The sequence below is a fragment of the Grammomys surdaster genome, unplaced genomic scaffold, assembly GCF_004785775.1.
Source record: "Grammomys surdaster isolate TR1022 unplaced genomic scaffold, NIH_TR_1.0 232, whole genome shotgun sequence".
Classification (NCBI taxonomy): domain Eukaryota; kingdom Metazoa; phylum Chordata; class Mammalia; order Rodentia; family Muridae; genus Grammomys; species Grammomys surdaster.
In genome coordinates this window covers 1390782-1415368 of record NW_021604677.1, presented here as the reverse complement: position 1 = coordinate 1415368, position 24587 = coordinate 1390782, and the positions used below count along the sequence as shown (strand labels likewise).

General features: G+C 33.6%; 1 protein-coding gene across 2 annotated transcripts in view; it reads right to left on the bottom strand.

The window, feature by feature from the left end:
- Positions 1 to 24587, bottom strand: part of Ascc3 (activating signal cointegrator 1 complex subunit 3) — a 266934-nt gene that overhangs the window by 142627 nt on the left and 99720 nt on the right. For both annotated transcript variants that reach the window (XM_028773626.1, XM_028773627.1), the window contains exons 14-19: positions 22539 to 22673; positions 13002 to 13193; positions 12475 to 12699; positions 5436 to 5555; positions 2315 to 2479; positions 217 to 303 (exon numbers count right to left, since the gene is read on the bottom strand). In XM_028773626.1, coding sequence (XP_028629459.1) covers positions 217 to 303; positions 2315 to 2479; positions 5436 to 5555; positions 12475 to 12699; positions 13002 to 13193; positions 22539 to 22673 — 924 coding nt within the window. The remainder of the gene's footprint in view (positions 1 to 216; positions 304 to 2314; positions 2480 to 5435; positions 5556 to 12474; positions 12700 to 13001; positions 13194 to 22538; positions 22674 to 24587) is intronic.

Here is a 24587-nt window from a genome sequence, read left to right as displayed (position 1 = left end):
TAATACTACAAAATCTACAAAATTATTGATTTGGGGCAAAAGCAAGAGATGGTGTGAGGTATAATTTTACAACAGTGGACATTTTTGATGTATTGATACTCTGAATGTAATATGATGTTTAATTCTTATGTTGAGAAATAGCAATTAATTATAAGCTAACAAATGAATTTATATACTTATGTAATAATATTTAATTCTAACCTCAAGATATCATACCTTAATTTGATCAAATTCTTCAGCTTTGGAGACAATAGCAAAGATATCACCTTCTGTTTTGTGTGCATCAAAGAGTTCATTAAATGTCTGTCAAAATAAATACTTGATTAAAATTAGAAGTCCATTGAAGTATTCTTAAGTTGCATATCCTACTATAAATTACACAAACTTAAGAGAAATGGAGCCCTAAACCATCCAGATATTTTTTGTACAGTATTCCAAATTCTCATTTTATGCACATCATCAAAGTAAGACGATCTATAAGAGCAAAAAGATAAATAAAGGCAGTTATTAAGCAAACATTACATTACTAAAAATGTTCATCAAAACACTTTGATCTGTGTATATAGAAATCTAATCTGGATCATTCACAAATACTAAATTAATCATATATCATATAAATTGAAGAGAAATGAGTAGAAAACAGTAATCTGATGATTCTCATAATATTTTATCAATGAAACCAGATGAAAAAAAAGCAGGCAGAGGTCATATAGAATGAAGGTGAAAGGCAACAGCTCTAGAAGAACTGCTAACAGATTTGGCTTGCTAAGAGTGTGCTAACAAGCAGACAGCCAAGAAAAATTGTGTAGTAGAGAAAATGAGATTATGAATGGGTGATAGTAGGAGCAAAAGATTGGGTACTGGGTTAAAGAATTCACAGATCACAAGTGAAAGATAATAAATATCAAAGGATTTAAAAAATCTAAATGTTATGCAAACAGTATATTTTGGAAAATATGGGGGCAAACTAGTATTTTCTAAGACCTATTTTATGTATAAACAAACAATGTATCAGTACAAAACCTACATCTCATATAAACTGATTTTTGTGCATTTGAAGAAACATAATTGGAATGATTTCTTTTCATATTAAAAATACTTATAAAAGTCCCAAACAAAAAATCAATATAAAATTCAAAATGAATTTAAGTCTTCTCATCAATGATCATTGTTACTTTCCAACATGTATTGACACACACACATATAAATTCACAGAGAATATTGATAAATTCAGATATTAAAGTGGCACCTCTTCTGATGCAGGATCAATTCAAAAGGCAGTAAGCCAGACATGTTGGAACATGCCTAGTACCCAGCACTTGGGAAGCAGAGTTGGGAGTCATTTGCATCTAGAAATTAAGACACTAGAACTGGCTATAAAAATGGAATCCCACACCCAGAACCATTCGTTAAAAAAAAAATAGAAATATTTAAAAAGATATTAAGTTCCATTGTATGTTTAAAATTTTAACCTTCAACATTCCTCAGGCTGCAATAGTTAGGTTGTCCTGATGAGTTATTTTAACTCTGCCCACTGGTTCTTAGAAAGATGCATTTTTCCTTTTTTTTTTACTTTTTATTTAAAAAATCATTCAACTGTTTTTCATAGGTTTCTATTGCTGTGACAAAATACTATGATGGAAAAGCAAGCTGGTGAAGAAATGTTTCTTCAGCTTTCACTTCCTCATTCTGTTTATCATAAAAGGAAATCAAGACAGGAACTCACACATTATAGGATCCTGGAGGCAGGAGTTGATACAGAGGCCCACAGGGCTGCTGAAAGACTTGCTTCTTGTGGGTTGATCCTTCCCACAAGAACTTATAAGTTCTTTCAAGGACCAGTGCTTCCTTATAGAATCCAGGAACACCAGCCCAGGGATGGCACAACTCATAATGAGCAAGGCCATCTCTCACTGACGACTAATTGACAAAATGCCTTACAGCTGGATCTCATGGAAGCTTTTCCTCAACTGAGGCTCTTTCCTCACTGACAACTCTAGCTTATGTTAAGCTGACACAAAACCAAGCGACTACTATCATTTCCCATTTAATATAATCCGAGATTCATTACTTAGGACTTAACAATATGCTCTACATCCTGTAGAAGTTCATTGACTGGTTGGCAAAGAACCCAGACTATTTAAAATGTTATTTGTATATTGTTAGTATGGAGGGTATTATTGAATTAGTTTAAATATATTTTGCTGTATTAACTGCTTTTGTTAGTTTGCATTATCAGCATATTCTGAAGACTAGAAATTATTTAAATCTAAAAATGAAGATATTGCTGTATTTGTTCCATTGAATATATTACCTCAATGGTGTTGTATTTAATATAGTAGTGGCTGGCAGTTCTACCCAAATCAGTGGAAGAAAAATAGCCAGTTCGTTCTTCAAAACGAATCATCTTTGCTTTATCCAGCTTTTGTCCAACTTCAATAAGGAGCTGTTCTCGATGCTTTCTTAATGTTGGGTCGATCTATATGAAAGAAATAGAACATATACATATATATACATATACATATACATATACATATACATATATATATATATATCAAACTCTTTAGAAAGTTATTGCATATGCCTACTTACAAAAATTGACATGCTTTTTCTTGAGAGTTTAGGTTGAAATTAGGTTCATTTTTAAAATGGCACATAAGAACTGTACATGTTAAATGAACAGCATGTTGTTTTTATTAATATACAATTTGGCAATGATGAAAAATGTCTATCTCTCTAAGCAAACCCTTTTGTTAACTTTTTGTTATTTGTAACCACCTGTGGTACTAAAGCATGGGAAACTACCTGCTTTTAAGTAATTGTAACTCAGTACACACTGAACAAACTCTCCACATCTCTGCTCTTCTTAGACTCTGGGCATCACTATGCTATTCTCAGTTTCTATGTTCACAACACTTGGTTTTCACATGTGAGTAATATCATATGGCAGTTATCTTTCTATGTCTGTATCATTTAATCTGCTCACAGTCTCTCATTCCAGGAATGTGGCCACAATAGACAGGTTTTCATTTTTTCTGATGAATACTATTCAGTGTTTGTACGGAACACATTTTCCTTGTCCATGTATCAACTGATGGACAGGTGATGAGTTGTGCTCATTTTTTGGGCATTGTGAAATTTGCTGCCATGAACACAGGACTGCAGATGTCCTTTCAATATACTGATTTCATTTTTTGTATGTGAATGTGTGTATATTTTAATATTTAAGAAAAAAGTTAGAAAAGATTATTACTAAATAAAGCTTAAAAACCACTGATGTTATCAATTTGCACATTTTCTTCAAATATTCTAGAATCTATGATAGTTATAGCTGTAAAATTCCTGATAATAAATACTTAAAAGTTAGATATAAATTTGCTAAAACCAATAGGGACTTAAAATTGTTGAGCCGTATTAATATTTAAGAAGATTAGTATTGCCAGGCAGTGGTGGTACATGCCTTTAATCCCAGCACTGGGGAGGCAGAGGCCAGCGGATTTATGAGTTCCAGGGCAGCCTGGTCTACAGAGTAAGTTCTAGGACAGCCAGGGCGATACAGAGAAACCCTGCCTCAAACAAACAAACAAACAAACAAACAAACAAACAAACAAACTAACTATTAGTATTAGTATTTCCGGGGAAATGGTGGTAAGAGTGATCTTGCTCAGTAATGAATGATCCATAGAACTAAATGCACATTATCCTCTCAAAAATACTTCAAATGTTCTTGAATAATGTCCGTACATTTTTACAATTTCTGATGGGAAAACTATTTTGATTATCTAAGAAGAAAATTAGATATTTTTTATAGTATTGAATCTATTACAATACAATCTTTGTTGTTGTTGCTTTGAACTTTTGATATCAGTTCACATTGTTAAAATAAACAATGGCAATATTAACTCATTTGATTTGTAGATTTTTTTATATTTTTCCACTCCACTTGAAACCTTATTTTACCTCATTGCTTATAACTACGAGGAATCTTAGAGACTTGGTATGTATTACATACTTGAATATGCCAGTACACATAAGTATATACAGCATAACAATAGGAGTCTTCTAAAGATTTATCCATTTGCCTGCAAAATTCAAGATGTCTTTGTTTTTATTAGCTGAATAGTATTCCATTATGTAAATAAATCATATGTCATGACTCACAAGTTGAGAGCCACTGTTCTATAGCCTTTCCAAACAGCACTGCCAATTGAGGGTGATGTGTTCAAATACAGCAAGCCACCTATGGGGACCATTTTTCGTTCAAAGTATCACATACATACTAAGTTAAGTTTTTACCCCTTTGGAAAATTTTCTTAATTGCCTCAATTATTGTCACAATCCTTTTACTTGTAACGTGAACATTCAGTGTTTCATGCTTACTATGTATAAACTTAAATATTATAATGAAAACCTTTATCTAGCAACCAATCAATTTAGCTGTAAAATAAAGCATTGTCTTAAGGACCAGCATCAAAACTAGAAAGGCAGTGAAATAAATACTTTCTAGGGAAAAATCCAAATATGAAAACTCAGATTTCAGAGTAGCATCTATGGCACTAGTTGTTGCTTCTGTATGAAATTTTATTAAATCTACTGCACAGGAAAAGGAAATACAATAGAAAAGCCCTAGGATTGGCTTTGATAACAAGATCAAATGTGTATTACCTGTAAAAGGAGAAACATTTTGAGTTAAATTAAATTTTTTTGATAATTTTGACTTGACATAAGTGAATATCCATATGATGATAGTGAAATAATGTTTTCATTAGACCACAACAGGATTTTTCCTGTAATTAGGAAGCACTTACAGCACAAAAGCAGAGTTCTAAAGAAGAAAACAAGATCATATGGAATCTGTAAGCCATATGGACCACACAACCATAAAGCTCAGAGGAAAGCCTGTCCCCACATGTATCTAATTCTCAGTCTGCCTATGCACTGATACATGAAAGTGATCCTGGCCTCCAAAGAGTTATGATGATAACTCATCACTGCCACCACTTAAAAATTTCAGAATAGAGGGTAAAGCAACTTGATAAGGGGTAAATATTATATAGAACATAAGCCTATTATTAAAACATCATCATAAATTTCTTCCTGTCCAGTTTACTCCCAAACTAATATATCAGTTTAAAACAAACACAGCAAAATACTATAAATGGAAATCTATCTGGAAAAGGCTTCATCAGAACATAAATACAGGCTTAATAGTACTAGTGGGAAAAGAGATTTAAAGTAATGTAATTATCAGGGTCAATTTTATTTTCCTCAGTGTTCTCAAAAAACACTACAGCTCTGAAATTTTCTTCCAGTTCCCTAACTCTTTTTCAAATGAGGTGAGAGGAACAAATATCTATTTTCATATTATGAAAGGATAACACAATTCAAAAGAAAGCTTGAGCTTTTTGTTCTTTTGTTTCGAATGAGCTTTATACCTGGTATGCTTTATGACTGATGCCATATGCTAATGGGTTTGCTCTCATCCGCACATAGAGGTAAGTGTAACTTATCCACTTCACTGCTTCTTCCACATTGGTGACTGTTCCCAGTGCAATCTGCAAATTCAAAATACAGCAGATTAAAGCAACACAGGAAAGACTAACAAACATTATGGCAAACACTACTTTGCCAGAAATTAGTTTTTGAAAATAGGTCATTGTATTGTGCTTATCAAAAAGCGTAAACACAACTGGTAGGCATGATATTTTCAATTTATTAAATATCATGGTTGCCTCATATAATTGAAAACAGTACATTAAAAATGATATTTAAAAGTAGAATTTATAAAAAAAATAAATAAAAATAAAAATAATATAATAAAAAAAAACAATAAAAAAGCTGAACTTCTTCAATTTTATGGCTTTTGATTTTTTCCATGAGTGAACTTTATTTTATAGAGTATTAAAGAACTTTTGTGTTATTTGTTATTTTTCCTAATTACTTAATATTCAATTTGTTTTAGTTTCATATAATTTTTCTGAAAAGTTTAATATAAATATATTTGAATAATAACAACATCCTTCTATGTGCATGTTCTTCCCTGCTTCTGTGAAGTAATTATCAAAAACGCAGAAGGAAAGTTGGCTTTGTCTCTATAGATAGTCTTAGCACTGGGATAGATACACAAATGGAACACAACAGAAAAATTTAACCATTTCTACAGTAAAAAGCATGTCTATACATATTAATACTTAGACTTAAAAAAATATCCTGCCAAAACTGGTGATAACCACTGCTTCAATGTGAAGTATAGCTGCAGTTGTCCTAAGTTTGAAGCCTGGCGAAAGAGTGATAAAATTCCATCTCCAAAGTAGTAACAATAAGAAAAACAAGGATGAAAACAACAGTTCAACAAAACAAGAAGTGCTTTCATTATTCAAAAATAATTTACTTGTGTGAGCAATAATAAAAAAATAATGTTTATAATATGTTCAGAAAGTAAGTGGAAACGTACAATATGGTATTTTAATGTATTTTTGACACATACTAACTTAAAAAATATCAATTAACGCTTTAAAAATACAACTAACATAAGCTCTGCATACAGAAAATTACTAGACAGTGACATTAACAGAATCTTAACGAGGGAGACACTTGTGTGAGATGTATTTGATTATGTAGCAGGCTAACTGGAAGCAACAGTGCTTTCTGTGAGAGTATCCTAAGTGTGAGACTTGACACCTATAATCCTTTTACAAATCCTTAGTTCGATGTATTCTGTATAAATTATTACATCTTGGGAAGAAAGTAAAACAAGGAATGTAATGACTAAGGTACTAATATTAAAGAAACTGAAACTTTAATTTGCTTTATTTCTAAGTAATTTTAGGAAGCAATATATAGAAAGTCATTTTAGTATTTATACTAGGGAAACTTCATATCTTTTAATTCCTATAATTTTGATTTTATGTAACTAATTCTGTTAGATATATATGTAGGTTAGCTGGTAATGCAGTAAAGTGTCAGAGAGTATGCTTAGTACATACAAGGCCATAGAGTGAATCCTGAACACTGCCCTATCCACTCATGCAAAACAAACAAACAAATTCTAAATTTGAATCAGTAAGGAGTTATGTAATTACTAAAGAATTACAGGTGGGACAGTTAAAAGTTTTCTATTCTGGATGTGTAAATACAACAACAACAAAACCCAATCATGTTTGGCAGGCCAGTGAAGGTGCACATCTTTAATTCCAGCACTTGTTAGGCACAGTCAGGTGAATCTCTGTAAGTTCAAAGCCAGCCTGGTTTACAGAACAAGTTCCAGAACAGCCAAGGTTACACAGACTAACCCTGTCGGGAAGCAAACAAACAAACACACACACACACACACACACACACACACACACACAAAAAAAAAAAACGGAAGGAAGGAAGGAAGGAAGAAAGTTGTTTGAAATCTATTTGCGTGTCTGAATTTCTGCAACTACTATTTCTATATTTCTGTTTCTATATATAATCTATGATATCTAACTAATAACTACTTTAACCATTAAGTATTATATAGCCCTATATTGAATGGTAAATGGTATCACGAAGCTTTTTTTTTTTTTTTGGTTTTTCGAGACAGGGTTTCTCTGTGTAGCCCGGGCTGTCCTGGAACTCACTCTGTAGACAAGGCTGGCCTCGAACTCAGAAATCCGCCTGTCTCTGCCTCCCAAGTGCTGGGATTAAAGGCGTGCGCCACCACTGCCCGGTGGTATTTATGAAGTTAAGCATTAAACATACTCACTGGGCACAACTGTATATGTCTATAATTATGGTGCTCAGGAGACTACACCAGGAGGATAGCTGCAAGTGAGTCCAACCTGGACTACACAGTGACTGTACAGCAAGACCTCAAAAAACAAAAACTTATGCACATCTTATTATATTACAGATGTTAACAGTGAGCTTGGAGGTAAGAGAAAAATCAGTTAACACATGGTATGTTAGCAATTAACCTTTTTTCCCTCTTACAATTCTATCATCCACGTGGTGAAAACATGATTACTTCATCAGTACTACTATTCTCCAAGTATTAGCATCCAGCTGCAGTGCTGACTTAACTTTGCCTATTCTGTGAACCTTACTTTTCACAACTGCTATAACACTCACTTTCCTTTTCCTCCACTAACCTTCATGGGCTCCAAAAAAACTTTTTAAAAGTTCAGTTGCTGACACTGTGCCTTACACATTTTGTCTTGAAATATTCCTTGGAAAAGTTAATAAAATTAGTAAAAAATATAAATAAAAAGAAACTAGTAAATAATATGAGTAAAAGTTAGACATTACCTCTCTCCTATTTAATGTCAGATATTATGGCATAGACAGTATTCTAGGTATTCACCAACCTGCTCCCTTCTTACACTATGCCCAATAAAAAAATCTTCCTATTCCGGTAACTAACTAACTAACTAACTAACTAACTAACTAACTAACTAAATGTGTGTGTATATATATAATGTCTTATGAAGTATGAACTATTTTTCTGATGATCACATTATTTTAACAAAAATGAAATCAAGATTTATAAAATAAAAATAAGCTTCATCAGTAAATTAACATGAGTAACCTGATGTTGCTGCCTCTGATAAGATAAAAAGAAGGAGGGTGCAGATATTACTTATCTGCTCAAGTAATGCAAACCCTGTAATCATACACAAAAAGGGAAGACACTGAACATAAAAAAAATACATGTTCACTTCATGGTCCACATTATTATGAGGCTAGTCCTTTATCGCCACCTTGTGACAGAAATGAAAAGTGACTTGTAACTGTACACTGCCACCTGGTGACAACTTTTTCATACTTTGAAATTTATTCATTTATCTTACAAGTCAGCTTGTATGTTCTATACAAAGATACTTGCACAAAAGCATGGTCCCATCACTAATTTATTTTAAGGCTGGAAGTAAGCAAATGGGGCTCAGTATCAAGGGACTATAGTAAATCAATTGTGGTATGTGCTACATAGCAAAGTAGAACAGGCATGTAATAGATTTTTCACAACTCAACAAGAGTACTATTTTATAAATAAGAAAAATAAAAACAAACAAACAAAATATAAAACTTGGACACTGAAGGTGATAACATCAGAGAAATGAATACCTTTCTACAGCAAAGGACTTCCACTGGAGAATAATCAGAAGCAGACTGAGAAAGCATGATGATAATATAAGTTGAATGTGAAATTAATTTTGGTAAAGATAGAAATCAAATATGAATCATTTTAGAGCATGAGTCTGTGCTGCATTATTAAGATCATGGATTTATGTTTACCACGTATGTGTTAAGACTCAACACTGGCAATGATTAATGAAACTTATACGTAAGTTGGGTATATGTATAATATGTATTAGTATCTATACAGCATGTATGAAATTCTTCTGAAGAATAAATATTAGAATATAGGAAAAGTGTCCAAACTTTAAAGATTGGCCGACATTTAAAAGGTAGCTTACTAGAAGTAGAATAATAGTGACGGTCTTCTGAAAACTTGTTAAAAAGCTTCAAATACTTGCTTTTCTCTCAGTGCAAACTCATGTGCCCTTATAAAGAGAATGCACTCATGACTTTTCAGCCTTATGATTATGGAGTTATCTTATGACGTATCAAAGTGCAAAGACATGGATAAAACGTTTATGTTCATATTATCCGTAATGTATTCATCTAATTAGTTAAAACTATACTCATAAAGTCTAAGCTATTAGTAGAGGCAAAATTCTTCTAGTTTAACTTGATCTTTGCATTAATCATTGCCAATGTTGATGTGGTAAACACAAATCCATGATCTTAATAATGCAGCACAGACTCATGCTATAAAATGATTCATATTTGATTTCTAGCTTTACCAAAATTAATTTCACATTCACCTTATATTATCATCATGAAACTTGAAAAGAAATTTCAGTAGACCATGGTTAAAAAAAAATCTAACACTGATTATACTTACTACAAAGGCTAGAAATTTCAAAGTATGGATGTCTTTTATGTACCTAAATGGAATTATGCACATAGTCAGAAGACATTTCTGAAAATGGCATATCTATTAAGTAGTTAGTGACCATTATTGACTTTGATTCTCAGAGTATGGCTAGTTTCACTGATAATATTCTATTTTTCAAAACAATAAGAATGGTGTTTGATTCAGTTTGTATTTCCTGTACACTTACAAAAGCACTTGGGTTTACTATTTAAAAAGTGGTCAAAGATATTAGTTCTAAGTTGACTAAAATTCAGACTCCACACCTTTAAAATAAAGTTACATAGAAATCTGTCTTCATTGGGAAATTGTCTTCCTTCATTGGGATGGCTACTGTTGTGATAAAATTCCATAACCAAAGCTATCTTAAGCTCCATCATCCAAGTATGTCAAGGAAAGAAAGAATCTGGGGAAGGAGCTGATGCAGAGGCCATGGAGGAGTGGCATTTACTGGCTTGTTCTTGATGGCTTATTGGCTTTCTTATAGCACTCAAGACCACAAATCCAGGGGTGGCACCACTCACAGTGAACTGGGCCTCCTGATTACACATAAGCCCGTCTGGTTAGGTCATTTCCTCACCTGAGATTCCCTCTTTCAAACTGAGTCTCTAGCCTTGTCAAGGGGACATAAAACCCATCTAGCACAACCTTGTTTGCACTGTAAAATTCAGAGAAACTATTGCTGATATTTATTAAAAAAATTTTAGTCTAGATCACGCAAAAAAGTAAAGTACCAATACAAGGAAATATATTCAGTTTAACCTACTATATTTTATCTAAAAATATATAGTCAGTTTAACCTACTACATTACATCTATAAAATAAACTAGATTTAATGGACCTGTGTGTTTGAATACTATTTTCAAAAATCAACTTCAAGTGACCTTGAGATGTTAGAGATATCCGAGAGTATCAATGGGGATTATGACTGAAATAATAAAAGAATGCTCATAATACATGCAAGTTATTGATACCTAGTTATTTAAAGTATTCAATCATAGGCAACAGCAAAACTGTGCTAATATAGATTATCTTTGGAGTCAAATTTATCTACTAGTCTTCTTTAACTATCCTATAATTTTCTTAGTAGAAAATAAGGGTCTTTCATTATCCTTCCCGTTTTCATTTAAAAAATACTTTTATTAGTGTGTATCTGCATGTATCATGTGTGCCATGGCATACATGTGGAGGTCAGAAGATAATGTGCCACGGTAGGTTATTTCCCTCTACCATGTAGGTCCTGAGGAACAAAGGAACAAACTCAAGTCCTAGGTTTTGGCACAAGTACTTTTTCCCACTGGAAAAATACTTCCCACCTGCCCCTTATGCCTTTTCTTCTAATCTCCAATCATACTTCCCAAACTTAGCTGTCTTTCTGACCTCATATAGAGCTTTCACCAAGCTTTTCTTTTGCAGTAGCCTGGGACCCAATGTATTCTCTCCCTCTGAACCCTTTGGCAACATACGCAACTCTGGATGCCACTGCACTGTGCTTTCTGGAGTTCTGATCCTCCGTTGGCCACTATTCTTAACATAGAACTGTGTCAGTTCGCTTTTCATACTCTAGAGAGGAAAGCACAGCAGGATGTGACAGACGCTTCTATAATCCATTAAGATGAACATGGTATAAGACTAGCATACATTGTGACTATGAACATGTCCTTCATTTAACTCAGGCTCACATAGAAGCTACTGAAAAATTTAAAACAACTTCAGGCTAAGAAAGGAAACTAGCATATTAAAGTACAGAATACCACAGCAATAATTAAGAATGACATGAAAACTGAAAGCAGTTAATGATCAACATATATATTCTAAATTGTTAAAAATGTTTATATTATTTGTCAGTTAAGATGTTAAGATATTCAGGCTGCTGAGATCAGTTAGGTTTCATACTAAAGATCAAACTTCAGTTTTATATAATTTGTGTAAATGTTTATAATGAAGCTATTAAATCATCTAATAAAATAAAGTAACTTATCAATCTAATAAGATTTTATTAGAAAAGCAAAATACAAATACACATTGCTACTATTGTTACAAATTTCCCTAACCTCTATAAGTTAGCATAGATTTCTGATATAGCGCAAATCTTATAGTTAGCAACAAGTTCCTGTCAGCCTTGTGAATATTTTACACTGCTGAGAATTAAGCAACATTCTGTATTTATCCTATTATTTTTTCAATTTCTAAAGATGTAATTTTGAGAGAGGTGGGGGAGAGAGGGAGTGTGTGTGTGTGTGTGTGTGTGTGTGTGTGTGTGTGTGTCTAGGTGCAAAAGCAAACAGATGCCAGAAAAGGCCACAAGCAGGTTTAAGATTTCCTGGGGCTGGCCTTTCAGGGCAGCTGGGTGGGAACCAAACCCAGAACTCTTGCATGAGCAGTAAGCACCCTTAACAACAGAGCCATCTTGGCAGCCTCTATTTGTCTCTTGACAATCACTATAGTCCTAATACTAAAAATAAACAACTAAATCAATCTTTCTCAACTTTTTACTTCCAAGTTCTTACCTCTGCATTTAGGTTATCTGCAAGACTTTCCAGAAACTGACTCTCAATTGGGTTTTGTTGCGTGAGCAAACTGAGGTAATGGCTGAGTTTATCATGTGTTGTTATAATGATTCCTTCCCCAAATTTGTCAAATTGCGGTCGTCCGGCTCGGCCAAATATCTGCATGACATCTAAAATTCCAAGGTCAACAAAGGAGCCCCTTTTGGCAGCATATATTTGTGTTCCCTAGATAAGGAAAAGTTAATAAAATTTACATAAGCACACACATATAATCCTGAAGAGCTGAAACCTGAAATTGGGCAAATACGGGAAGATTTCAAAAGTGTACTTTAAATGATCCCTTCATCAGGCTGGATAGAGTTAAATTCTGTAATATAAACTAGATTTTTACTGGAGAAAATAATTCTGGTTAAAACGACATTCAGTCAATGAAACAGACAAATCACAAAATTTTTCTAGATAAATCAATTCAGGAGCTTGCTTGAACAGACACACAAATCCGTGTGTAAAGGGAGATAAGCTCTTACCTTAATAATAACCGCATGTGCAGGAAGATTGACACCCCAGGCTAATGTGGCTGTACACACTAGGACTTTGATATGCCCATTTGAAAACAAATTTTCAACCAAATTTCTGTCTTGCCGAAGCATCCCAGCATGATGAATGCTAAAGCCATCTGAGAATAATTCTCGTACTTGCTTATTTCTTGACTTTTGTACCTAGATATAAAAAACATAAAAAGGCAGTTAATTCGCATTTACAGCAATTTTTCTATCTCATACATGCTGAATGAGTTTATCAAAAAAAAGCAAAATTATTTTAATGTTTTCTAACGTATAATTTGGTAACAGTACTTTATACAAATATCATCTGGTTGTTTCTTAAAATTTTGCAGAAAGCCAACAGTGTTCACCTACCAGCTGTGTTCATGTTGCTCTTTGGTGGGAAGATATTAATCACATTTCCCCTAAAACTACACATCTACTTTGAATATACTATTTCCTTGTTAGTATCCATTCTTTGGATTGGTTTGAACTTGTGGGCTCTGCATAAGTTTTACTCCAAAGATTATAAACTAACTGATTAAACTCACTAAAGCAGTATTTTTATAAAACTGAAGATGTTAGTGTAATACTTTTAACAGATGTTCAATAATAAAACAGTTTGGGGGAATCTTATATTGGGTATTTATTATTGTTTTGGGAAAAAAATCTCATTATCAACATGAGCGTATTTTGACTAATTTTTTTCCATATATGAATATTGAGGAGAATGAGAGTTCAGGGAGCTGGGGTTCTAATCTAGGCCTTGCCAAAATGACTGCATCATAGTTCACTTACACCTTTTTAATTTCTAAGCAATAAACTAAAGAAAAGATCACTTCATAAATTCTGCTTATAGATTGGGTATAATAAATTAGTAAACTGCACCATCTAGTGGCCAACAAAATAAATGACAACCTATACACTTTAAAAGGCCCAGTGACAATATACACCTACCAAAATGTAAATGTACTCTGTACTTGTGTAGTACAGTCAACCTGTAGAAAACAAAGCAAACTTTATGAGTAACTAAATATTTATGGTTTGAATTTGCAATGTCTACCACAGGCCATGTTCAGAGTACTTGGACCATATCTGTGAAACTATTGGAAGCTAATGGATTCTTTAGGAGGCGGAGCTTTCTGCCTGGTAGGGGCTGACCAGTGTGGTTGGGTCTTTTAAGAGCATTAGTTTGGTCCCCTAGTTCAGGCCACTGCCATGTGAGGAATTTCTACATGTGAGGGAGGAGAGGGGCGATGTGGGTTGGGAGGGTTGTGGAGTGGTAACTGGGAAGTGTGGTATCATTTGAGATGTAAACAAATGGAATGATTAATTAAAAGAAAAGAAAAAACTTATTGTAACAAATGAGTGAAACAGTAGAACATCTGAAAAGGGGAGGACATTTATATTAGAATCAAAAAAGGAGAACAAATAAGTAAGACAATAAGTATTACATCATTTGCAGGCCAATGAAAAAGACAAAAACACAAGCTACTCAAGATATAAAAAGAAAACTATGACAATGGCATATGTGCAAAGCTCTGTCTTTGTATTGTAGCCAATATGAGAGAGAAAGCTCAGAAACTGAGTCAAATAAAAATGAACATTTCTATATTAAATCTTAAAGCATCAGAGAAGCCAAGGATTATATAGGAAGAATCATGAGATGATTAGAGTTATTTTCAGAAAGATTAAACAGCGAAACAAACTTTTAAAAGGCTTGAGATATCACGGAGGAAACAGGCATGCTGTCTATATAATATATACAATGAAGTGAAAGATTTTCTACATGGAAAATATTCATAAATGAAAAATAAAACACATCTGATTTTATATGCAATTTAATATGCCAAGAACACCAACTATTTAAAGAAAATGAAATATAAATGGCTGTTAGAAAATGCTCGGTTTCTCACATATATAATGAAAAAGCATCAAAAAAATAATAAAAAATTGATGAAGTAACAGAGACAGAGATATAGCTCAGTTGATTGAATGCTATCCTAGCATGAAGAATCACTTTTTCTATCTCCCAACTAGGTGTGGTGGCAACTTCTCTAATTCCAGCACTCCCTAAGTAGATGCAGGGGGATCAAAAATTCAAGGTCATTTTTTGTTACAAAGGGAGGTAGAGATCAGCCTGAGTCCCTTTCCCAAAAATGTAGAATGAAGGGCTGGCAAGAAGATTCAACTCACCAGATATGGACTATTACCAACAAGCCTAATTACTTGACTTTCATTCCTGGATCCACATGGTGGAAAGAGAGAATAGACTATAGCAAATTATCCTCAGATACCTATGCTAAATAAATGCAAAAAATATAACTTTTCTCTATTAATCTATCATTGACGTGAGAGCTTGACACTGTCTAGTGCTAGTAAGGTGATGTTAAAGGAAGTAGCTTTTTGAGAACCAGATTCAAGAGTGGGTAATATGAGATGATTCACCAAACTTCTAAATGAATTCTTGTGCTGAAGGAAGATGCACTTCTTCTTTGGGCCCTACAGCCTCTTGACTTGTTTAGATATTTATATCATTCATGTTTTCTTCTCTTTCTCACATGCATAATTAGCCAACTTCAGATTCTGCTCAGCCTCTCCGGAAGAATTACCACAGAATATTAATATATTACTTCTGCCTTGAAAAATAAATGAGACTCTATGTTTTTCTTTGAAACTTTTCTTCTTTATCTGTAGTCTCTTCTCCTTGGAATGTCTTACTCTTACTGACTGCCTAATGAAATTGAAGACTACTAGCTTAATCTGTTTCTCTTCTTTGTGTGCAATGAACTGCTTACGATTTTCTTAAAATGCAATTTACCATATTTTGTGCGATAGCTAAGTATTTACTTATTTATTTCTAAATTATATGTGAAATTACCAGCATCCCAGGGCAGAAGCCCCACCCTCGCCAGTCTCTCGTTAAGAGTGCTACTTACAGTGATACGTTGACAAGTGATCAACAGGATTAGTCGGTGTTAATTAATTCCAATATACTCTAAAAGTTATTAATCTTCTAATATTTATTTATGTTATATGTTTGGATGTTTTGACTACATATATGTATGTGTGCCATTTGGATTCCTAGTGCCCTAGTAAGTCAGCAGAGCGTATCAGTCTCCTGCAACAGGGGTTACTGATGGTTGTAAGTCACCATGTAGGTGCTGGAAACCACTCTTACCCCCTGAGAATCAACTCCTTAGCTCATAAAGTCATTACTTCTAATAAATAGCGAACTATTACTAATTAATTAATAATTAATTACTATTAATTATTATTAAAGTCCATACTTTCCTTTAAAATCCCTCCAAAGCTGTATGTTTTGCTTTTACTCTGGATCATTCCCAGGTTTAACATATTAGACATAAAGGTTATATATAAAAAGAGACTTTAAACTACTACCTTATTTTAGAACTCTGAATGGACCAGTGCTTCTGAAAATCTATGAGCATGTCCAATACTAAAATTATCTTCAGAATGTTTAAGGTTTTCATTTTTGTTTTTAATTTGTTTAATATGTTTGCGTCTGGACACTGGTGGAGTTCAGAAAATGGTGTCAGTCCTCCAGGAACAAGAGCTACAGATATTTGTGAGCAAGCTGATACTAGTACTAGAAACCAAACCCCAGTTTCTACAGGAGCAGCAAGTGTTCTTAATTTGCAGAACCATCACTCTAGCCTTAAATATATTCATTTTTTTCTCTTCTTTTACAATTTACTAGAGATAAAAAGTTAATTTTACCTAGCAAGTTTTTTTTCCACTCCAACTGGTTGGCCTGTTTTATTTCTTTTTCTGATATGCTTGCTAGTAATGCCCTGTTTAATTTGTTATTGAATTATTAGGTGTATATATCATACTGATATAATACTCTGCTTGCCTGCGACTATTATTTTCTCAACTTGATTATTGCTTTACAGATCATTGTTTTGTGGCTCTGTCTTTTAAGTCCTGTTGCACCTCTCATTCTTTTAAGCTACTATTTTTCTCTTTACTTCTTTCAAAGTTTTTACAGCATTCATTTTACGTCAAGTGAACTAATATTAAATTTCATTTTAAATGAAAAACCCAAGATACAAATGCTCTTGCCACTGCATGCAATACTAAGTGAAATTTAAAAGACTATGTTATAGTAGGTAAGTGAAACTAAAATACAGATTTAATTACATTCAAAGCTTTTATTCTATATGGGATTACTGTCAAGCTTCCAAAACCCAACTAAGTAGGCAGTGACTTTTTAAAAGTAATTTTCTATAACATTATCTCTAAAAATACTAAAACCAAACAAACAAAATTCCCTTTTGATATCCTTCTACATGGTTGTAACTACCAGCAGAATTACTATATAAACTGGCATCACAAAAAAAGGCTGGTGATTCTTCGCTGAAGAAACATCAATTTAAGGAGATGATATTTTGCAAATGCATGAAGTAAAAACTAAGGTAAAGGGAGTCATTTTACTTCTACCTACTATCTTTCTTTACTATGAGAAATTAAAAAAAAATTTTCTAATATCATGTGGACACAGTGACAGCTGAATGAAGATGTAAAATCAAAAATAAAGCCATTAATACTATCACACAGCTTGTAACAAAGTTCAGTCAACTTCAGCTGCCAGTATTTCAGTAAAGACTAAGAAAACAGAGTTTATTGGTATAAAAAGAAGATAAAGTCATAAAATTATTCTCTAATGCTTTCAGATAAATGTTACTCTAATTTGTTCAACAGAAACTTCTAGTAAGTCTCTTCTTTAGTTTTTCCATATGATGGGCCATTTTGAAGTAAGGGAAATATTCTGTATGGTATATGTTAAAAAACAAAACAAAACAAAAAAATTAGACTCAGATCAGTGACCATAAGAGAAAACAGTCAATAAAGAAGTGGTTAGGAATACTAAATCTAGTGCTAGAATATTTAAAGTGTGTGTGTTTGTGTGTGTGTGTGCATGTGTTTATATGAAAAAAACTAAAAAGGCAAGATCTTGTGTACGACAAAATCTGGTGATTCTAAAATATCCATTTATTTTTAAATGAAAAACACAATTAAAAACAATTGTTTAATAATGAAAATATCTGCCTTCCTAATGATGTTTTACTTCTACAAACACAAGTGGCAACCTTTTCTTGAGGTATATTTCTGGCTTAATAGTCTCTTTGTGGGGGAATAACATTCAGAGTTAACTAGATATATATTATTTATTATTCTTTCAGGGGAGACAAGATGGTTTCATTCTGGATTTTACTATTTATACTAAAATAATCATATAAAGTAAAACTATAAAGAAGTGTAGCGGGAGATATTTAAAATGGCTGCACTCAGTTTGTCTTGTGTTACAGAGCCACCATGTTCCCGAACAGCCTAGGCTTGAGGCCACAAGCTGTGTGCCACTTGTCTCAGGCCACAGGCTCAGGTGGCCAGAGACACTGGCCCTGACACCCACGAGATGCCAGAGTGAGAGATGGCTCTGCCAATCTTCCACACTATTTTCACAAGGCTGGGCTGAGCCCAGACCATCCTGCCATCCACAGGATACCCAGTAGAAAGTAAGACTCTAATGCTTAATAAATAACCAAAGGCTTTATATGTTTGGTAATGCTCAATAACAAGATGCCCATACAATTAGAGGTGCTGTCTAATTAACTAACCTAGATATAAGTTGTTACCCAGAACTGCTCTCGGTCCAAGCATGGTTCTCCATCCTCCTATATCTCTGTCTCTCCCCTGCTCCTCTTCTTCCTTCTTTCCTCTTCCTTTCCTTATTCCTCCCACCTTAGCTCCTCCCAACTTGTGGGTAAAATTTCCTGCTACAAAGAAGTGCTTTTGAAGATGAAATGGCTCACCAGTTATGAGCGCTATTGCTCTTCCAGAAAACCTAGGTTCAATACCCAGCACAACCATTTGTATTTGTTTCAGTAGATCTTTCTCTGCCCTCTGCAGTCACTCCATACGTGTGGTACACAGATATACATACAGGAAAAAAGTCCATACATATATACTAAATTACTTTTTTTTGTTTTGTTTTTGTTTTTGATTTTTGGGACAAGATGTCTCAATGTAGTCTGGGCTGTCCTATGTAGATCGGCTTGTCCTCAAACTCATAAAAATCCATCTGCTTCTGCCTCTCAGGTGCTTGATTGAAGGCATGTACCACCATGCCCAGCTTCTAAATTGAATTTTAAAAAGTGCTTTCAAAGGCACTAGGTAAATCATAAACTGCAAGAAAGAGTTAGGGTTAGGGTTAGAGGTTAGAAGTTAGAGGTTAGGCTTGTTAAGGTTTGGGTTAAGGAATTACTATGGTAAAGAAGAGATAGAAGGGAAGTGGGACCAGTCAGCCAGGGAGAAAGGAGGGTGAAAGATTAGAGGGCCTAAGAGTCACTGGCAAAGTATGTTCTCCGCTTCAGGGAATAAAAATTTTTTTAAATTCAATACAACGATACCAATCAAATGAGAAAATTAAAACAAAAGCACTTATGTTTCTTTTTCTTTTAGGACTGAAAGTACAAAGTAATTTTGGTGTACCTACAACCAAATACATGAAGGAGTAATAGCAGCACACAAGGCAATGTGCCTTGAAATAAATAATAAATAAAGGTATTCATTCTTGGAAAAAAAAACCCAACAATTGGGTTAAGCTGAAAATACTAACATCACAAAACTACTTAAAAGTGACTAAAGATGTGCCCATTTACTTACCTGTATCTATTTCACTACAGTAAACTTTCAAATTCTCAATATTATTTCTTTTTCAGAATAGGAACCTGTGAACAACTGTAACTGCTATAAGAATGTTTCATGCTATATGAATTTCTTACAGACATATTTCAAAGGCTAGGAATAGTATAAGCCTACATCACTCTGGCATGAGGACTGGACAAAAAGGTAATAGAATGTCTGGCACTAGCAACCACTCCATAAAATAGCTACTAAATAATAAGCATGAAATATCTACAAGAGAAGCAGCTCTAAGGACTGAGATTTGGGAAGAAGCCACAAGTACACAGGGTGGCTCTCAAGGCTTGGCTTTTAATCACAATTGAGTTGATTTTTATTTCTAAGGAAATAAAACAGGACTTACAAATAGCAAGATGCCTTTCAAAGATTCTCACAAGTTCATGACTGATAAATGACAAAAAAAAAAAAAACCCAAACTACAAAATAAACGCTATATAGCAGAGTATCATAAAAAGATATAAAAATTTTTGAATACATTCTGTAGCTCAAAACTGAAGGACAATCTGATGTATAAAACAAGTGTCAGGTGATTGGAGTTAAAATTTAAAACTTTAAAAGTCAATGGTAACATCCACATTGTCAGAATGGCAACATATCCTTGACTAAGGCAGTACTTGTGAGGTATGTTCACTAAGGCAGTACTATGTGAAATATGTCACTAAAGTGGAAAACGTGAGATATGTTCACTAAGTATGATGGCTACTCTTAGTTGTCAACATTGAATTCAGAAAAACCCAAGTTGCTCAGTTCACCTGTAAGGGGTTTTTCTGAAGTAAATAATTATAAATAGGAAGGCCCACATCTAATCCAGATCTTTAAGGTGGCAAAATACAACTTTAATCTAGATCTTTTGAGATGTGAAGATACACCTTTAATAGCGGCCACACCTTCAACTGGCAGTCTATATAAAGGATGTGGAAGAAGGCAGCTGGCTCTCTCTTTGCTTTGTCCTTGCCCTTACTTCCCTAGCAAGTCCATTCCTTCATTAGCATTAAAGCCTACTTCTTAACAAAGAAGTAGTATACACTGAAAACTAGCTGAGACATCCAGCCATTTGGACTGATTTTGTTAGATAGTTATTGGTAGATTAGTTAGACCACAGCCTATAAACAATTCTAATAAATATATATAAAGAGAGACATTCTATCCGTTCAACAAGTCAATCTAATAAATGCTATTTCTCTCTCTCTTCCCCACTCCCCCTATATGTATATGTATATGTATATGTATATGTATATGTATATGTATATGTACATTCAATGTATCAGTTCTGCTCCTTTAGATACTCCTGACTAAGGAATATACTAAGGCATTGCATTAGGCTTGTAAGTTTGCAACCATTAAGCAAACAGTCTGTTAAATCTCGTCACAAATACATTTGGACATAATTACTCTGTGCCAATCGAAATCTTATGGAAGGAACAAAGGTATTTAGTCTCTATTATACCTACCCAGTCTACAATAGCAAAGAAAAACAGCCATAAATAATAAAGGGACAGTACTGGTTGTGCTTAAAAATTTTTTTTTTTAAGAATCATGGCTGTGCTTGACCACAAGGCAATGGTTTGCCTAATCTTGATCAAAATTGTCAGTAAATTGAAATATTTAAGAAAGTCTTGCTAAAAAATGTCATAAGATACTGTTGTTATTCAAATCACTTAGAGAAGTATCTTTTAAATTGTAAAGGGGACACAGTAATTTGGATTGCAAGCAGATTTTGATCTGGCAGCCGGAGGCTTTGTTTTGCTAACAAGGATGCAAATGAACTCACTATTTGAAAGTCCTTTGCAAATAAAACGAGCTGAAAGACATTATTCTCAGGATCCCTTTACATTCCTAATGGTCTGATATTTAGGTAGGGTATATTTGGCAATGTTAACTTTAGAAGCTAAAAGAGAGAAAGTTAAATTGTAATTTATCAAATTTTAAAATAATAAACTGATAAACTGTTAAAATATTTTATAAATGGAAACTCATTTTATAACCAAACTATATTTTAAAAGGTAGAATTAAACATTTCAGTCATAGAAATGATAAACGGATATATTATTCATTCAGACCCTTTAAAAGATTGAGACAATGCCTCAAAAAACAAAAACAAAGAAAACAAAAAATAATCAATCAAACCAAAATCCAACCAGCAAAAAAACCAAAATCAAAATCAAAAAACATTAGTTAAAAGAAGATGAATAAGAACAAGGTACTTATGTGTAGGAAAATATCCCAATGAAACCCTTTACTTTATATGAGTAATAGCTAGTGTTTTGTCAACTTGACACACATCCTAGAGTTATCTGAAAGGAGGGAATCTATTATTAATTGATAAAAGGCCTCCACAAGAGATTATAAGGCATTTTCTTAATTAGTGATTAATGAGGAAGGGCCCAGCCCATTGTGGCTGATTCTATCCCTGGGATGGTCCTGGGTTCTTTAAGAAAGCAATCTGAGTAAGTGAGGGGAAGCAATTCAGTAAGCAGCTCCACTCCGTGGATTCTTCATCAGCTCCTGCCTAGTTTGAGTTCCTGTCCTGACTTCCTTTGGTGTCAAACAGCAATATGGAAGTGTAAGCTGAATAAACTCTTTTCTCTCTAACTTGTTTTTTGGTCACAGTGTTTCAGTCACAGCAAATGAAACCCTAACTAAGGAAATATGTTAACTTAAAAATGTGTAAAAAGATTAAGTCTCAGAAGTTAGTGACTCTGTAACATTAACGGCTCAGATTATACATTTTCCATTGAGACCTATGTACCAGGAACATCATGTGTACTGGTTCCTATGTCTCCTGGCACTCACCTGTTTTAATGCATGTCCATACTCTGGTCCTTGGGTAGGTAGGAAGCAGGAAATCTGGCCACTGTTTTTTGCTCTCTCTATTAGAGACATAGCTGTCCTCACAGTGGCATTGCGAGCGTGTACAAATACCATCACCTAAAATGAAGAAAAGAAAGTTATTTAACATTTCAATTTTTTTTACAAAGAAACTTAATAGTAGTCTGGAAACCATCAAATAAAAATTATTATTAAAGTTTCAAAAGAAAATCTCCAATTTCTGAATTAACCAACATTTAATTGAAAAAAAATATAGGATAAGGGCAAGTTAAAATTCAGCAACATGCCTTATTCATTATAGATCCATGAAGTGATTTATATGCTAATGAATGTACTCGGTAAAACTTGGAGTGCAGCTTGTACATTTCTCTTTCGAAAGCATCATTCATTATACTTTTAACTCACATCCAAATTTAAGAAAGGTCATCTGTCTATATGAAAAATTGATATGATTTGTATCATAGTCTCAGTCCTCCATATTTTTCTGTTCCTTGACTTTTATATGGGAATGTTTATGATTATATTCTGGGGTTATAACTTACTGCTTTTATTTTTACAAGTATGGACAACTGAATTTTCCCTGGAAGTAGAAAAAGAATTTGGACATGGACTTTTGAACAATGCTGGAATGGTTAAACATTACATAGTATATTGTAGTCAGATAGAACCCTTTTACATGGTGATGGAGGTAAAAGACTTAAGCCTGGAGTAAAATGCTATAGTTTTGACCTTAAACATTTCCCCAAAAACCTAAGATTTAGGGATCAGCGTACAGCTTGGTACTGCTGCATGCTGACCAACATGGGAGAGGTGGGACTAGTGGAACTGTTAGGACATAAGTAGACCTCACAGGGGGAAAGCAGAACTCCAGTCTTGTCTCTTTTCTTTTTGTTTCCCAGCCTACATGAGGTAAACACTTGATTTACCATCCACATACCACTTCTGCCATACCACAGCATCAGAAATAACAATTCCTACTAAACATAGTCCAAAGACACAGAAATACCCATGCCTACATAATCTCAAAACTGTGCAAAAGATAATTCTTTATTCTTCAATGTTTTTCCACCTCAGATACGTTACAGTTAAAATTTTCAATATTGAAATGTCTACATTACTCAAAGTGACTAAGAGTTCAATACAATCCTTAGTAAAATAACAGGGCTTTTTTTTCCAGAACCAGAAAAAATATTCTAAACTTCATACTGAAATACAAAAGACATCAAACTGCCATAGCAAACTTGCAACAAAAAAATGGCAAAACTGGAAGCATTATACTAGCAATTTAAGAGATACTAAAGAACTATGTAAGCTTTCAAAAACAAAGAGAAACAGGATGTTGTATGACATTAGATAAAAATATATGCAGTGAAGGAGACAACAAATAGAGAGTAGAGATCCAGTGTAGAATGGAAGGAAATATTAAATGGCTGTTTCCCGAGTGAAGACCACGAGATTATGTACTACTTTACTACTAAGTAACTGAAATAGACAGTTCTAAAAGAAGAAATATAAAGAACACCACAAAATGATTCAACTATCATTAGTCACTGAGGAAATAACAAAATAAATTGCACTGAAGTATCACCCTACCCACTGAGGTTTACTGCTCTTGAAACAACAACAACAATAACAAACACTGGTAATAAAGGTGGATGAACACAGACAATCTGCACACGTTTGGCAGTAATGGAAATCAATAGAGAAGAGGAAGGATGTGCCTATCACCTATTATTAAGCTGTGTCTAGCGACTCACCCTTGAAATCCTAGCACTAAAAAAACAGCCTAGATGTCTACCAACTCATAATAGTTAATAAAAATGTGGTATACTTACACAATAGAATATTATTCAATTACTAAGAAAGATAAAATTATAAAATTGCAGGTAAATGAAGAGCTAGAAACAATCATCTTAAGTAAGATAACCCAGACTTAGAAAGGCAAACATTTTATGTTTTTATGTGGATGGCAGCCTTTAGCTTTAGATTTGTGTTTTACTGAGTTGCTAGTAA